Below are 14,178 nucleotides of genomic sequence, written 5' to 3'. Positions count from 1 at the left end.
GACCTACCTCCACGCGAACATCATGAATCGGGCCTCATTCGTGCCTATTGCGTGATTTGGCGCGATTTGGGGCCTGTTTCGCTGCCCTCTTCGCGCTAATCGAGAAACAACCCCTTTTTATGATCTATTTAGGTTTAGCGCAGCCGTGGCCCAATGCATACTCAGGCACGCTGTGCGCATAGTGCTCAGTAGCAGCTACACTCATGTCTCTGTAATGTCGCGTACCTGTGCACATTAGCGTTCCAGGAAAGGACAGCTCTCTGTGTCTGACTGTCTGCAGTGCCGAAAAATTTGATCTCTGCGATGTCCAACTGCACAGGCCATCCAGCAGAGGGCACACCTCTCAAGAGCGCTTCCGCGCCATCCTCGTGGACAGTCTCTATTGGAAATCCTGCAAAGAATGAGGTAGGTAGGCAGCGCTGGTGGCAGCCCTTATGTTCCATATCTAAATCCCGTCTAACTAACAACGCAGTAGCCCGCTGAGCAGGAGATCCCAAACATCATCTCTCAGGTACCGCAATTTGGACACCTGTTGTTCAGGCTATGTCGCATCGTCATGCCGTACAAGCCCCTCCACTACCACCCAGCATATAATGATTTGCGAGTCGCACTACGTTTCAAACAATATAGGGAAAAGGAGAGACGTCTGGTACAAGCGGCAGCCAGAGAGATGCGCTAACCCAAAAAATCGGTCCTAAATGCGCACATAACAATTACAAAGTCCAAATTACCATATCCCACTAGATAGTCTCTTTGTTTCTTTTTGTTACAGCAATTGGCCGTGTGAGACTCGTCCATACAGCAACAGCAGAACTAGCTACCTATAGAATTTGTTGGGCGGGTTGTTCTGCAGTGGTCATGGCGTGTTACACCGCAGCTAGCTCTACCTGTAGTGCTACCTTTGGTGCTTCTGCTTCTGCCACTATTATTGGTTGCAACACCGCCTTTGGTACGTGCCAGGCTGCATGTGCCGCCTTCCTTTTGAGAGAAAACACAGCCTTGTCACGATACAAGTGATAGGTAACTGAGCGAGCCTGCTTCCGTTACGCCCCGAGCTGCAGACAGGGTGCATAAAAGTGGGACACCAGTACTCTCGACCCCGCACTCGTCACCGTGGCTAGCACCTTCTCTTGACACGTTATTCGGCCTTGATAAACACGGCGCTTCTCGCACCCCTTCAAGGCTTACTTGCTGACAATTTCGCAACTGCATTCCACCTCCGCGTTCCGCCTTTACTGCGTTTTGTTGGAACTGAACATTGGCCTATAGATTGTAACTGTCATGGCACCGCTCTATAAGCCCACATGCATTTTCTATGCCCGTGGAGCATGTAGAAATGGCGACTCTTGCGGTTTCGTGCATGAGAGAGACACAAGCGCACATGATCGCTCAAGACCTGTTATTCCAGTCTGGTCACCTCCTCAGGCCCCGAATACCAACTCGAGTGTAACTCCCACACGTGAGGCTCAAGGTCGAACGACCGACAATCTACCTCAGTCTCCCGATTCTCGTAACACAGTCCTATGCAGGTTCTTCTCGCAATCGAGAGGTTGTCAGAAAGACTCTTGTCCATTCCTTCACGTCACGCAAGGCCCGCAAAGCATAAGCATCAACAACGAAGAGCTTGCATTGAAGGAATACGAAGTCAGTAGTCAGTCATTGAAGCTTCAGAGACCTGACGCTCACGCTTTTCGTAGGAACTTGACGATCTCAGTTGGACTTTCTATGGAGCATCCGTACAGTTCGACGAATGCGGCCACGTTCTCGAGATTTCGCTTCCGACAGACTATTCCGTTGCATGCGTCACAGGCTTCCCAGCCGGGACTACCTCTGAAACAGTTGTTGATGCCTTGCACGGATTAGGGTTCGTTCTAGACACCAGTCAAGTTCGCGTGCCTAGCCAAGATGTTTTGTCGGAAGTAAGAGCCACGGTGAAAGTGAAGGATCCAATGTTCGCTCGAAATCTGAGTACTACCCTGAAAGAGGGTCATCATGGACTCAGTGCAACGTCAATAGCAACTGCCACAAAAAGGACGGATGGCAGGAAAGTCTACGTATCCTGGCACAAAGCTACCCGCAACGTGTGGCTGAATTTCGGAATTGAAGAGATAGCGACCCGTGTTGCGCAGAAGTTCAATGAAGGTCGATATACTTGCCTGGGCCATCGCATCAAATCATCCACAGCCAAGCACAGTCGGAGCTACAGCAGATTTGCCCAGAATCATGTGCCCTGGACAATCACTTTGAGTGATGTTCCTAGGGTAGCGACAGTAGAGCATATTAAGCGTGCCATCACGTCAAGTTACGATGAGCCTCGACACATTAAGATGGGCGCGCTGAATTACGAATCATCTGATGCAGAAGTCAGCGTTGAAGTACGCTCACGATTAGAGAGCCACGGGCCACTTGACAACTTCCAACTCGCCTTTACATCCACGGGCAAACGAGTCAAAGTCACTGCATGGTTTCAAGAAGAACCAGACGCCAGATCTGCCCGATCTCTGGATGATGTACGACTTTCTGTCCTGGGAACCGGAAAACTGACTGTCGCACAGGTGTCATCGGTCAAGGTTAAAGTTCCTACAGTAGTCTACGCCGTCTCCAAGATCAGTATCGAGAAAGAGCAAGAGAGCTGGAAAGAGCGCAACTTGATACTACGTACTTATCCAGACTCCAAACAACGATATATGCTGTTGAAGGTTGAGAGTGATAACGCAAAAGATGTTGTAGTTGCGCGGAGCAAGCTCGATAAGATTCTGAGTGGGAAAATCATGACCGACGGTGGACGAGCGCTTTGGAGTCCGGCATTCAGTCTTAATGGGAACGCGTCAAAAGAGCTGAAATTTATTGAGAGAGAACTTAGCATACTTGTCGTCAGGGACAAGTTAAAGCGCCAGCTTCGCTTTCATGGATCTCCAGAGAAATTGCAGGAAGCAGCTAGCCGGATTGGAAATTTGCTCAAACAAGAGACGATGTTGCATCACGGCATCGATCTCCAGCCGCATGATCTCCTATGGGCAGTTCAAGGCGGTTTCAAGAAGATCGAACAGCAACTAGGCAAGAATGTCGCTATGCTTGATGTGGTGTCAAAAAAGATCACTATCAGTGGTACTAATGAGCAACTCACACTGGCCTTGAGAATCATGCAGGAGAAGAATGTTTCGAAGGCTGAAAAATGTCTCGATGACACTTCCAAGCCAGACGAAGATTGTCCAATCTGCTTCTGTGAAGCTGAAGATGCCATCAAGACTGCTTGCGGACATACCTATTGCCTGGACTGTCTGGAGGCATACTGCAAATCTTCTGCATCAAACACCAAAAATGTATTTCGAGTGAAGTGCCAAGGGGCCGGAGGAAACTGCTCTACGAATTTCACGCTACGCGAAATGAAAGACCATGTCTCATCTTCTACCTTTGACGAAGTTCTTAGATCGTCTTTTGGAGAGTACATTCAACGTCGCCCCGAAAATTTTCGCTGCTGCCCCACTCCAGAATGCGGCTTTATCTATCGGTGCGCTACAGTCTCAGAAGCAGCACTCCCAGGTTACGTTTGCCCAAACTGCTCCGAGCCGCTGTGTACCTCTTGTCACGCGCAGCATGGAGATTATACGTGCGCAGAGTACAAGGATATCGCATCTGGTGGTCTCGAAGCACTTGAGAAGCTCAAGAAGGAACTTAACATCAAAGATTGCCCAAAATGCTCAACGCCAATGGAAAAGATTGACGGCTGCAATCACATGACTTGCGGAGGTTGCAGGGCGCACATCTGTTGGGTTTGTATGTCTGTATTTGAGAGAAGTGACCTTTGCTATGAGCACATGAACAGACAGCATGGTGGCATTGGGATTGGATTCGGATTTGATTAGAGTTGCTGTCAAGACTTCATCTTTCCGTCGAGATTGTAGTAAAAGGTCGACAGGACAAATGTAATCGACCGCTACCTTGAGAACCGTCACATGTGGCACGAATTTACCTTGACCCGAGAAGAAGGTGTTCTAGACTATAGTCTAGCAACCGCATACGATACCCCAAGTAGTACCTCACGGGTTAGCTACTGCACGGAAAACATCGCTATGGAGACCTTAGAGTGCGTCACACCTAGTATATGATGCTTTGGGAGCTGCGTTGCGACTCGAACAGAATAGGTATAGCGCCACCTCACTCTGTGAATTGTAATCCGTTCTGTCTTGTTTTAGCCTAACGCTTTATGCTGTACATCTGTGCGTCTCTTAGTCCATTCTTAGATATTCACACGATGCTTCGTCCACGTGTATATATAATACTCTAATGCTAACTTATCACAGTTCCCAGCAGCTATTTATTACAGATAGATTGTCGCAGCATAGTGAGATTGCGCATAAGCGGACTGACATGGTGCTCCTTCAAATGGCTACAGTGACGCAACAGCTTCACTGTCAGCCATTCCTGCACTCACACCATTCATACACCCAGCTTAGTTCAATTCCACTACAGTGAATCTCGATTCCTGTTCCCTAATACTGTTGTATCCAAAACAGTCACATATATTCACTATTGATCGACAATCACACCTTGATTTTCTCAGAAAGAAAGGCAGACCATGTAACTGCACGCATTACCTTGTGCTGCTAAAGAAGCGAAAGTTTCCTAAACCTCCCACCTATCTTCCTGCTGATCATACTTCCTCAAGCCCTTGGGCCCTATCTCTAGACATTTTGCCGGCCTCCAAACATCTCAAACACAGATACAAAGTAGCCAATTGTCGACATGAACGTAGACCCGGACTTGGAACGTCTAATACAACCCAAACCCATCTCCCTCTCGACATTTACCTCGTTTACAGCCTTCGCAATAGGCCCGCTCGTGTGGTGGGCCCTCGACTCCATTGAAAGGTGGGGCCTCCATGTTCACGCCTGCCCATTTCTTGAGCCGATACGCGACTCTTTCGATATAGGATCGTTCATCTAGCTCAAAGGTGCCTAGGTAGTCGCAAGACTTGCATCTCTGGTTGTACACAATCGCGATATATCCGTTGTTTTCGTATCCTCTTATCTCGATAGGCACCTTCCTACTGTTCCAAAACTGTTTCCTACAGATGTTGTTGTTACATATAAATCTGCCCATGACGTGGGTAAACCACTCATGATCGAAGTTGTCGTCGTCATTTTGGTCGTTGAACCATGTCGAGGATAATTCTGGAAAGACTGCGTTTTTGACTTTTGGATGTAGTTCTGAAAACATGAAAAATTCTCTGGTCTCTTGTGTGGGTTCAAAAAAGTCCTCGCTGGTTATCTGCGAGTGTGTAGTGATTGCGGGTGGAGTCGTTGAGACAAACATTCGAGCAAGACGTTCGATGAGGAGAGATTGCGCATTGATGGAACTACTTGGCCAGATGTTGCTTGAAGCGCCCTCATCACGTCCTTGATACAACAGAGCGTCCACGGGATCTGATGGCCAATCCGAGGCGGCCTGACAAAACATTCTGTGGTCCTTGAATCTTTTATTGCTGCCGTAAGATTGATTGCAATCGTGGCAGTGAATGGTCTTATTGTGCACAACCGAGTGTTTTCGGTGCTGTTCGAGTGCTTCTTCGGTACCGAAAAAGCGATCGCAAGTCTGACAGTGGATTTTGTTGTTGTGCACAGGTGAGTGCTGTTTATGCTGTTCAAGTGCTTTCTTGCTGGCAAAATGACGACTGCAGAGAATACAGTAGCCCATAGTGCAGACGATTACAGCTTTCTGTTTCTTTGAATTGTGAGGGGGAAACTAGTTACAATGGTAAAGATGTGAATTGTAGAGCTGCTGAGTCTTAACGTATTGTAAATCGAGTTCGCCTTTATGTTGTGCAACTGGAAGCATTCCGTGGCCCAATGGCACAGCAACACATGGCGGATGGCAATGCAGGCCAGTTTCACAACAGACCAAGTGGGGGGAAATTGATAGTCAGTTCCGCCCCAATGAATTCCCGGTCCTCATCCTTCTTCGTCAGGAGATAGTTTCAGGCACTAGGACGTTACCCTCGTTACAAGCTTGTAACTCCTTGTAATCTGCGTTAAACCGTAATTTAGCATTATTTAATTGTCAACCGAAAGAACATCGCTAGATACTGCAAATGACTTCCGACGCCATGACTACCATAATAGAAAGATTACGATACAACTTCTCGTCACTATTTCATAACTGTGTGATACTACGAGTGGGTGCGGGGTATGCGTCACGTTCCTAAATCCTAAGCTATCGTATTAGGTACAACAACGTGTCGTGCGAACCAATCAGGCAATAAATAACGTTTTCTTCGCTCCAGGTATCTTTGATCGCCTTGCTGTTCAGTCATCCATCAAGTAGCATGAGCGAAGATACCGCTTTACAAGTCGCTGGAACTGCACAGCAGGTCAGAGCATTTCGGACGCGTAAGGCCCTATAAAGCTGACATACTCATGTAGCAGCAATCTCGTACGGCAATGAATAACACCATACATCATGCCTCAATCACAATCGGAGGCATTAACTACGATATCGATGTTTCTCAGATACCATATTTCTCGTACTTCGTCGACTTCCGAGGCAAAACTCAGCCACAAGGAACGGAACTAGTCCACGGCCCCATCGCTTTGAAACTCTCAAGGGAATTCAGTCAGGCCATCGCCAGTGTTTCATAGCACTCCCTCCCGATCTTTCTCAGCACCATGGTGGCCTTTGTCCAGCATGCGACCAAAGCATCGAAGCTCACAACGCAGCTGCCAGCATTGAAGGTAGACAGACAAATCCAGAATGAATAGGCTCTTTTGCGCGTTCGTGCATAGTCGAACAGACAACGTTAATTGGAACGAGAGCGTGTCCAACACCTGCATCAGAATAAACCTCCTTCAACTTTCCGAAAGATGCATCTAGAAAGGCGCGTATCGTAACCAAGTGTCTCGAAGCGAAATGACTGGAAGGACACTAGAGTCTCATGAATCAAACAGGAAACGGGGATGGCTACTTTCTCTGAGTAAATGCAAAGCAGGTGAACATGGCAATCCACCACAGCTGATAGGCTGAATTAGCGCTGTGGCTTTCAACACAGCCCCCGAGTTGCCTTGGCTGTGATACACATCAGTGCCTGCACATGTTCTTGAGGACCTCGTGCGGTTGTAGATGCCCTTGGGGGTTGAACATGGACTTACCGCAGGCATTCGTTGAACCATCTCTGCACAATGTAATAATGATGAGATAATTACGTAGATGTTGCCGTTGACTCTGTGTTCAGCAACCTTCGTTTCCAAAGTTGTGCCCCGCCATGCCTAGGGCGCGCTAAATTGCATTGGAACAAGGGTTCGTTGGCCGTTGTCTGTTGTGGGGTCGTGATTGTTTCGTGATGCACGGACTCCGCAACAGATTTTGAGCGTGAAGCGCGCGCGTAACTTGGTGTAAGTAGACTGGTCATGCACATACGATGCGCTGGCTCGTTCAGCCTTGTCTGGCCACTGCATTCCTAGAATGTTTGGCACCCTTGATGACAACTGCTCATAAGGACCTGATACGAAGCGCGACTTGCAATTCGCGTTCTCCCGGATCGGAATATACCTATTGAGATGACTACCGAGACTAACTTGAGAAGCACGCGTCAAAACTCTCACCAATGGGCCGCCTTTCTCCACAACGACACCTCTCTTCAGCTTAACGCTTCACTTCCGCACAGCTCTTCGCTCCTAGCAACAACCTATCCTCAATCAGGAAGTACGGCCACTGGAGATATCGTTCTGTCATATCTACAGAGAGTCTTTCGATTCATCGGTCAGGTGATTTTGAAGATCAAAGGCTCATCAGACAAATGGACTATTACGGGAAGTGTGCTCATCGGTATAGCCTTTGGTGTTCCCGCCTGGCTTGGTCTACGTTTAAAGACTCGAACAAGCAAGAAGGGGCACTATATGCTTTGCTTTGAGGAGATGGTAAATTACCAAGTCCCTTAATGAAAGACTGCTACTAACACGAAATGGATGGATATCGTCAGAACTGTGCTTACACAATATCGACATCCAGTCAAGATTGGTCTGAGCCCAATACCACTGGAAAAATTTAGACATTCGCTGAGTACTGGTCTCTCTTTTGGAAAACGATCGCTGGCCTCAAAGATGAGGTTTATTGGTCACAACAACGCCGCCATGAGGGTGAAGAGAGTCGCGGCTCCTGAGTCTGGACGATTTTGGGTTACGGGGGGCCAGTCCTGGCTATACATCATATGTATAAGCTTCTCTGTGACCTTCGTATCGATTATCGTGACTGGTCAAAGAACGGCTGCGCGGAAGAGGATATCACGGCGGACTCATCATAGCAGGGCATTTAAGGTACTGCTGGCTTGTATATTAGCATCCTCGCTTCTGTCTATCCTTTTGGTCTACACAGTGGTTGAATTGAGGAGCAAATGGAGGATAGCTGGGGAAGGTCACCTCGCGTATTGCTATGCTGATGAGGTAGTTGCCTGGAGATCTGTCCTACACTTGCGATACCATTGCTGATAACATGCAGGATCATGCAATGAACACGGGTTGTCCTGCTCGTCTGGTAAATCGCCCAGATCTGTTCCGATTCCAGCCTTGGGATATGCTAGACCTTGTCACTATTGGTATGTTTTCCGTGGTGGTCAGCATCGTACTGTTCATCATAGGAGATGTAAGATTCTTACTCTCCCTCTCCCTCTCTCCCACTTCTCTGGCATTTACCTGCCTCTGAACACACACGAGGGATCCACCCTAATGTACACAAATTGCTCAGTCTCCCCAGCTGGAAGGGGAGCTGTAGCTCTGATATGGTAGCAATACCCGCGTAGGCAAGAAATGCTTTCTAAGGTAGTGTGTTGGCACTGTAATTCCATAGCTTAGCACGTCATATATGCCCTTCGGGAGGCGAGATGGTAGACTTCATCCCCATTAACTAGACGTAAAATGAATACCAACCAACCAACCAACCCCTTCACCCCAACGTTATCCTCCAACGCTTCGCTAAGGATACTCCTGAGTCCTCTAACTGCAGCACAAGCTCTTCTTCAGTCTATTCTGGCAAGGATTGGCTTAAAATAGAGACTCTGTTGCGAAAAGTAGTTAGAGATGAGACTAGTAAGGAGCTGAGGAAGATCAGCCGCTCGCTCCACCACATCTCAGTCCAGAACCAGCTTCTCCACCACGAGAATCAGGGGCTTAAAGAGGTTCTTAAGACGCAGAAGAAGTACAAGAACAAGGGCAAAGCTCTTCAGTTCCAGCCTCGCAAGGGCTATGACGGTGGGGCTGAGTTCTACTCTCCTAGCAGAGTAGAGAAAGCTCGCTCTGATGAGAGGACTAAACAACAGAACCAGAGGGCAGAAGAACTTAAAAAAGCTGAGATGGCAGAGCTGAGACACGCTAATAAGCTGTACAATAAGAAGGTTGCTCAGGAGAAGCGTGAGCAGCGGGCAAGAGAGAAGGAGGAGCGTGAGCGGGTCAGAGCTGAGAAGGCTGAGGAAGCAGCCGAACGCAAGGCTCAAAGAGAGCGTGATAAACAAGCTCGCGACGCTGAAAAAGCTCTACAATTGCCCCAAAGAGGCAAGCACAAGACATCACAGTCTGTAGCACCAATAAAGAAGCAGAAGCGTGGTGCAGTGGCTATGCGGCGTGGTGTTGTTGCTGCAGGGCCTCCTGCCGCACCTCGCACCCACACCACCCGCAGCGGTAGAACAGCAACTGTATACAATTAACTTGTATAAGAGAATATCGTCGCATAGGCCTATAGAACAATCCACTAGATTATCCTGTAATAACAACTATTGTATGTGGCTGTACAGCCTCATTTTTGCAGGTGCTTGTTAGGGTGGTTCGGCGCGTTGACTGAATCCGCGCGTTGAGTGCACGGACACGGTAAGGCGTCAGGCATAATTCAGGAACTGTGAGTTAGTGAAGAGGTACAAAAGGCTGTACCGGCTTTATCGAGATAATGGCTCAGTCCAGCCATCCGATGTCGTATCAAGCAACAGCTCAAGGTTGATGCTAATTGGCTTGAGAGATGATTTCTTCTCTACTACTTCCTATCCGTCCCACAAAGGCTCTCATTACAGATTAATGACTTCGTCTCATGATCAACCCCCAGACAACATCTTGAAGTCTCGTACGTTGTATCTCGACTTAATCTACAATCGCAAGAAGACTATGCCAACTAGGACAGCCAGCAATGAATTTTGAACGCTCGAAGCTTCACGATGAGCTGCGCCGGTGAACTCTGCTGGCTGGCCAGAACTTGTAGACGTTCCGTCTGCGGGCGAGTCGTTTGAAGAAGGCGAGACTACAATTGGAGTAGGCTTGCCATCCGTACCTGTGGAGATAATTGTGACGTATGACGGAGGCGAGATCACCAAAGGAGTGGCTTTGCCATCTGCGCCCGTAGATGTGACAGTGACATCTGACGTCGCGTTGATAGGAGGCGAGACCACAACAGGTGTAGCTTTGCCATCCGCGCCTGTGGAAGGAACGGTTTCGGACTTTCCAGGTGCAGCTGGGTTTTCATTGTCTGATGTATCAACTCTGGAAAGTTATAGGTTAGTCAGGTGTCACTAGGGGTTTAGATAAGTAGTGAGTGTGCTTACCGCGTTGCGGCAGGCTGTGGTACACCTTGTACATTTGTATTCTGTGGTGCTGGAGCCCCTTGTGTCGCATCCGGCTGTCCGTGAACCCCAGTAGGTGCAGAATCTTCTGGTTGAGCTGTCTGAGGTTGTCCTGGCGCGGCATTGACAGGTTGCGAACCCGGTTGTCCTTCTGGCTGCTTGGGTTGGGGTTGACCTGGTCTATCATTGCTAGGCGAAGATGGCTGTGCATCCGGTTGTGCACTTGGCTGTCTGCCTGGCTGATTCGGTGGAGACTGTCCTGGTGTGCCATTATTTGGCGAAACCAGTGAAGGCTTTGGCTGCACGGCTGGTGTTAGGGTTTCCTCTGGGGGACTCTGAAGGCTCTTTGAGTCAGTCAAAGGTTGCGCAGAGACAACAGGAGTAGCTAAAGCACTACCTGGGTCTCCGCCGGGTCGAACAGCAGACGTTTTGGTGATGGTCGTTGTGATCAAGCGTGGAGTTGTGACGATAACTGTTGATGGTACAGTCGCGGGAGATGGTTCGGGACGAAGAATACAGCTTGAGCTTCCCGTGGGGTCGGGTGAAGGTGTCAGATCTGATGTTCCATTTGAGGTCGTGGTGGAGGCAGAGGTCTCAGATGGGACGTCGTTCAATTGACGTTTGGCGAAGGATGATTCTTGCACGATACCCGTGTTATTTTCATAAGCCGTTACGGTGACTATGGTCAAGTCCTCAACAGTGGAGGTGGTGGTCCCCTCAAAAACTGTTGAAGTGGTTTGTGGACAATCCGGGGGCTCTGGTGGATTGTCTTCGCTGACTTGAGCAGAGACATTGCTAAGACACACCAGCAACGCGCAACACGTGATTCCAAATTTCTTCGAAGACCACATTGTAGTTTCTCTCGTAGATTCAATAAATTGAGTTAAGACGGATGTTCAATGCTCGGAGGTACTTCAGCATAAAACGGAAGTACAGGCTCCTTATAACGTGACTCCGCCAATTACACTTGACCTCTTCTGTAAGATTGATTCTCGGCTATGCTTGAAGCTGAACACGTCGGAGTGCCCAGATCCATCCTATTGCTTGGCCCCATAGTCGTTCTATGGCACGCCCGCTAGTTATTCCTCCATGTGTTTAGAGGCACGATCCTTGGCAGTTGCAAGGTTGGCGGACACCAGCTCGAACGCTAATTTTGTCTTAAAGCGGAGATAATAATTCTTGGCAAGTGGAATATTGGTAAGGACAAAGACAGGCGCCCCCGCATCCAATGTGCGTTCTCTGGTTGACCGGATCGGGATAAGCGTTCAGCCCTAAGCTAAGCAGTACCTGCATTGCTAACCGAGGGCTTCCAGCTGATATGTAGGTGGTGCCAACATTGTTTCTGAAAGCGAAAGCTGAAGCAGAAAGCCTGAATTGTTTAAATCCCCGCTGCATCCATCGACGCTCTTGTGTTACTATCAACATGAGCGGTCTACCGAGCCCACTAGTGGTGCCAAATTCGGGAAATTGGATCGGAAATGATGGGAGCTGGTCAACGTAAGGGTCCATTCAGCTTCAAACTCCCATGTCTTACTTTCGAATTGGGCTGTGCTGATGTTGTGTCAAGGTTTTCTTTGCAAGTCGGTACACCACCACAACCTTTCCAAGTACTGCCAAGCATCAGTGGACAGACTATCTATGTTCCTGTTGACGAAGATTGTGCGCCAGAGCGTATGAATATCACGGACTGTGGATTTAAACGTGGTGTCGGGGTCGTTGAGTCACGACCGAGTCTTGGGTTCCAGAGGAATAAGTCGTCCACATGGGAGGGGGTGGGAGCTTACGAGATGGATCTTGGGAGCAATCTTGGACTCACTGGGAGTGCCTACTACGGATACGACAATGTTATTATCGGGTCCAGTCAAGATGTACTTCGTGTAGAGAGGCCAGCTGTCGCCGCGTATGCGACGCCAGACTTTTGGATTGGCCAACTTGGTTTGAGTAACAGTCCAGTGTTCATGAATGAGGCAAACCAGCCAATCTCATTCCTGAGTATGCTGAAGGAGAAAGGAAACATACCAAGCTTAAGTTTTGGATATCAAGCTGGGTCACCAGTTCGTAAGTACTTCCTCAAAACTATGGTACCCGACTAATCTAGACCAGGCTTGACAAAGGTGACAGGGAGCTTGATACTTGGAGGACACGATCGTTCACGCCAATCCAACACTTCACTCACTATTCCTTTGAACCCAGGCGTGGTCGTCGGTCTGCAATCGATCAGTATAACGACCATCGATGGCACATCCAAGCAGGTTTTATCGAACGGCATCATAGCGACTATCGATACCAATACTCCCGATATGTGGCTGCCAACTTCGGTATGCGACGAGCTTGCCTCGCAACTTGGACTTACTTACTCTCCGGAAACAGACCGCTATGTCATCTACAATGAAGCACGATCTGCGATTAAGTCATCTTCACCTACCTTCAGCTTTGTCATCGGCTCCTCCGCAACAGGAGGGTCGACAATACCTATCGAAATACCGTATACGGCTTTAGATCTTCAAGCCGCATATCCCATATTCAGCGCTCCAGCTTACTACTTTCCGATAAGGCGAGCTGCGAACGAGAGCCAAATCACATTGGGAAGAGCATTCTTGCAGGAGATATATCTAAGTGTCGATTGGGAGCGGAGCATTTTCAATATCAGTCAGGCACTGTTCAACATCCCTCCACTTGCTCAAGAAATTGTTACTATCGAACCTATGAACAAAACTAGTGGTCTTATAGCTCTCCCGAATAGTAAAACCCAGTCACTCTCCATAGGGGCGATTGTGGGTATTGCCGTCGGCGCAGTAGGTCTCATCCTTCTTATTATCTTAGGATGGTGGTTTCATTCTCGCAAGAGGAATAGGAGAGATCCCTCGCAAATGCATCCGGACCAACCAGAGGACTTCTCAACAGATGGCAAAGAATTTGCCGGAGTACGAACGGATCATATGAGCAAGCAAGGTTGCAAGAACAGAACTGATCTTGAACTCGATGGTGAACAACCCAGAGAGATGTACGCTCCACTCGAATACTATGGACAAGCTGGGCATTTCACTGAACTGGTGGAGGCGGAAGCTCCCAACGCGATCCATGAGTTGCCGGGAGCAGTCCACGAGCTCTCCGCTTCGAACGAGCAAGTCAGGACTAAGTGATATATACCTCTTATTAATCGAATTGAGAGCCCTAATTCTGTTCCTACAATCGCCTCAAATATTAATCCGTCTCCAGAACAGTAGTATTGTTTGTCTCGGTCTGCAGCTATAAACTATACTAAACATTTTTTCTTTATATATATATCTATAACGTAGATGTACAGCGAGCGGCGCAGTACACCGAGCGGCGCACTTTTGCCAAGACCACACCAAAACTTACCCTATTATAGCCTAAAACACTACAATCTGGCCCTATATAGTGTTGTGCAGCATGTAACATCACTTAGAGACCTCTTCTACAGCATTCTTACACGTTCGCGTGTTGTGCCCACCCTCTCCACACCGTCCACAGCGTCGTTGGGATGGTTCACCTCCTTCAGCGCGCACCTGCTTCTTCCTCTTCTTTCCATCACCACGCGCCCCAAACTCTGCTAGAGCTACTAA

General features: G+C 48.5%; 7 protein-coding genes across 7 annotated transcripts; 5 read left to right on the top strand and 2 right to left on the bottom strand.

Moving 5' to 3' along the window:
* The first annotated feature begins 127 nt into the window (after window positions 1–127).
* Window positions 128–984, top strand: C7974DRAFT_345901 (uncharacterized protein). The gene is made up of 2 exons (XM_046139365.1): window positions 128–405; window positions 473–984. Exons 1-2 carry the CDS (start codon window positions 401–403, stop codon window positions 696–698), a joined length of 231 nt encoding a protein of 76 aa, XP_045991242.1. The 5' UTR covers window positions 128–400; the 3' UTR covers window positions 699–984.
* C7974DRAFT_323177 (uncharacterized protein) lies at window positions 757–1,017 on the top strand (the record flags this gene model as incomplete). The annotated part of the gene is made up of 1 exon (XM_046138883.1): window positions 757–1,017. A coding segment is annotated over one exon (261 nt), but the record flags the coding sequence as incomplete, so codon positions are not given.
* A 94-nt stretch (window positions 1,018–1,111) lies between these two features.
* C7974DRAFT_369054 (uncharacterized protein) lies at window positions 1,112–4,180 on the top strand. The gene is made up of 2 exons (XM_046139928.1): window positions 1,112–1,644; window positions 1,698–4,180. The coding sequence occupies exons 1-2, from the start codon at window positions 1,282–1,284 to the stop codon at window positions 3,864–3,866; spliced, it is 2,532 nt and encodes an 843-aa protein (XP_045991240.1). The 5' UTR covers window positions 1,112–1,281; the 3' UTR covers window positions 3,867–4,180.
* Window positions 4,181–4,494: 314 nt separating this feature from the next.
* C7974DRAFT_405449 (zinc-binding domain-containing protein) lies at window positions 4,495–5,778 on the bottom strand. Its single transcript, XM_046143045.1, has one exon. It carries the CDS (start codon window positions 5,695–5,697, stop codon window positions 4,774–4,776), a length of 924 nt encoding a protein of 307 aa, XP_045991239.1. The 5' UTR covers window positions 5,698–5,778; the 3' UTR covers window positions 4,495–4,773.
* Window positions 5,779–7,353: 1,575 nt separating this feature from the next.
* On the top strand, window positions 7,354–8,903 carry C7974DRAFT_405446 (uncharacterized protein). The gene is made up of 4 exons (XM_046143044.1): window positions 7,354–7,388; window positions 7,493–7,912; window positions 7,961–8,435; window positions 8,491–8,903. The coding sequence occupies exons 2-4, from the start codon at window positions 7,554–7,556 to the stop codon at window positions 8,692–8,694; spliced, it is 1,038 nt and encodes a 345-aa protein (XP_045991238.1). The 5' UTR covers window positions 7,354–7,388; window positions 7,493–7,553; the 3' UTR covers window positions 8,695–8,903.
* A 717-nt stretch (window positions 8,904–9,620) lies between these two features.
* Window positions 9,621–11,525, bottom strand: C7974DRAFT_405444 (uncharacterized protein). Its single transcript, XM_046143043.1, has 2 exons — window positions 10,574–11,525; window positions 9,621–10,511 (listed from the first exon to the last, which is right to left on the bottom strand). The coding sequence occupies exons 1-2, from the start codon at window positions 11,440–11,442 to the stop codon at window positions 10,121–10,123; spliced, it is 1,260 nt and encodes a 419-aa protein (XP_045991237.1). The 5' UTR covers window positions 11,443–11,525; the 3' UTR covers window positions 9,621–10,120.
* A 414-nt stretch (window positions 11,526–11,939) lies between these two features.
* C7974DRAFT_345894 (aspartic peptidase domain-containing protein) lies at window positions 11,940–13,830 on the top strand. Its single transcript, XM_046139364.1, has 3 exons — window positions 11,940–12,088; window positions 12,159–12,649; window positions 12,695–13,830. Exons 1-3 carry the CDS (start codon window positions 12,015–12,017, stop codon window positions 13,732–13,734), a joined length of 1,605 nt encoding a protein of 534 aa, XP_045991236.1. The 5' UTR covers window positions 11,940–12,014; the 3' UTR covers window positions 13,735–13,830.
* Window positions 13,831–14,178: the final 348 nt, after the last annotated feature.

The sequence above is a fragment of the Boeremia exigua genome (genome assembly GCF_020726555.1).
Source record: "Boeremia exigua strain MPI-SDFR-AT-0100 chromosome Unknown C7974scaffold_15, whole genome shotgun sequence".
In the NCBI taxonomy this organism is placed as follows: domain Eukaryota; kingdom Fungi; phylum Ascomycota; class Dothideomycetes; order Pleosporales; family Didymellaceae; genus Boeremia; species Boeremia exigua.
Note: the sequence above shows the minus strand (reverse complement) of the source record. Positions and strands in the feature narration are given on the sequence as shown.

What these genes read in the sequence shown, in the direction of transcription:
- C7974DRAFT_405446 (XM_046143044.1), top strand. Translation starts at nt 7,554, where the DNA reads ATGACTACCGAGACTAACTTGAGAAGCACGCGTCAAAACTCTCACCAA. An exon ending in ATGCTTTGCTTTGAGGAGAT is followed by an intron (nt 7,913 to 7,960) that starts GGTAAATTACCA and finishes TAACACGAAATG; the next exon opens with GATGGATATCGTCAGAACTG. An exon ending in CGTATTGCTATGCTGATGAG is followed by an intron (nt 8,436 to 8,490) that starts GTAGTTGCCTGG and finishes GATAACATGCAG; the next exon opens with GATCATGCAATGAACACGGG.
- C7974DRAFT_369054 (XM_046139928.1), top strand. Translation starts at nt 1,282, where the DNA reads ATGGCACCGCTCTATAAGCCCACATGCATTTTCTATGCCCGTGGAGCA. An exon ending in TTGCATTGAAGGAATACGAA is followed by an intron (nt 1,645 to 1,697) that starts GTCAGTAGTCAG and finishes CGCTTTTCGTAG; the next exon opens with GAACTTGACGATCTCAGTTG.
- C7974DRAFT_405444 (XM_046143043.1), bottom strand. Translation starts at nt 11,442, where the DNA reads ATGTGGTCTTCGAAGAAATTTGGAATCACGTGTTGCGCGTTGCTGGTG. An exon ending in CCACAGCCTGCCGCAACGCG is followed by an intron (nt 10,512 to 10,573) that starts GTAAGCACACTC and finishes ATAACTTTCCAG; the next exon opens with AGTTGATACATCAGACAATG.
- C7974DRAFT_345894 (XM_046139364.1), top strand. Translation starts at nt 12,015, where the DNA reads ATGAGCGGTCTACCGAGCCCACTAGTGGTGCCAAATTCGGGAAATTGG. An exon ending in AATGATGGGAGCTGGTCAAC is followed by an intron (nt 12,089 to 12,158) that starts GTAAGGGTCCAT and finishes TGTTGTGTCAAG; the next exon opens with GTTTTCTTTGCAAGTCGGTA. An exon ending in TCAAGCTGGGTCACCAGTTC is followed by an intron (nt 12,650 to 12,694) that starts GTAAGTACTTCC and finishes AATCTAGACCAG; the next exon opens with GCTTGACAAAGGTGACAGGG.
- C7974DRAFT_405449 (XM_046143045.1), bottom strand. Translation starts at nt 5,697, where the DNA reads ATGGGCTACTGTATTCTCTGCAGTCGTCATTTTGCCAGCAAGAAAGCA.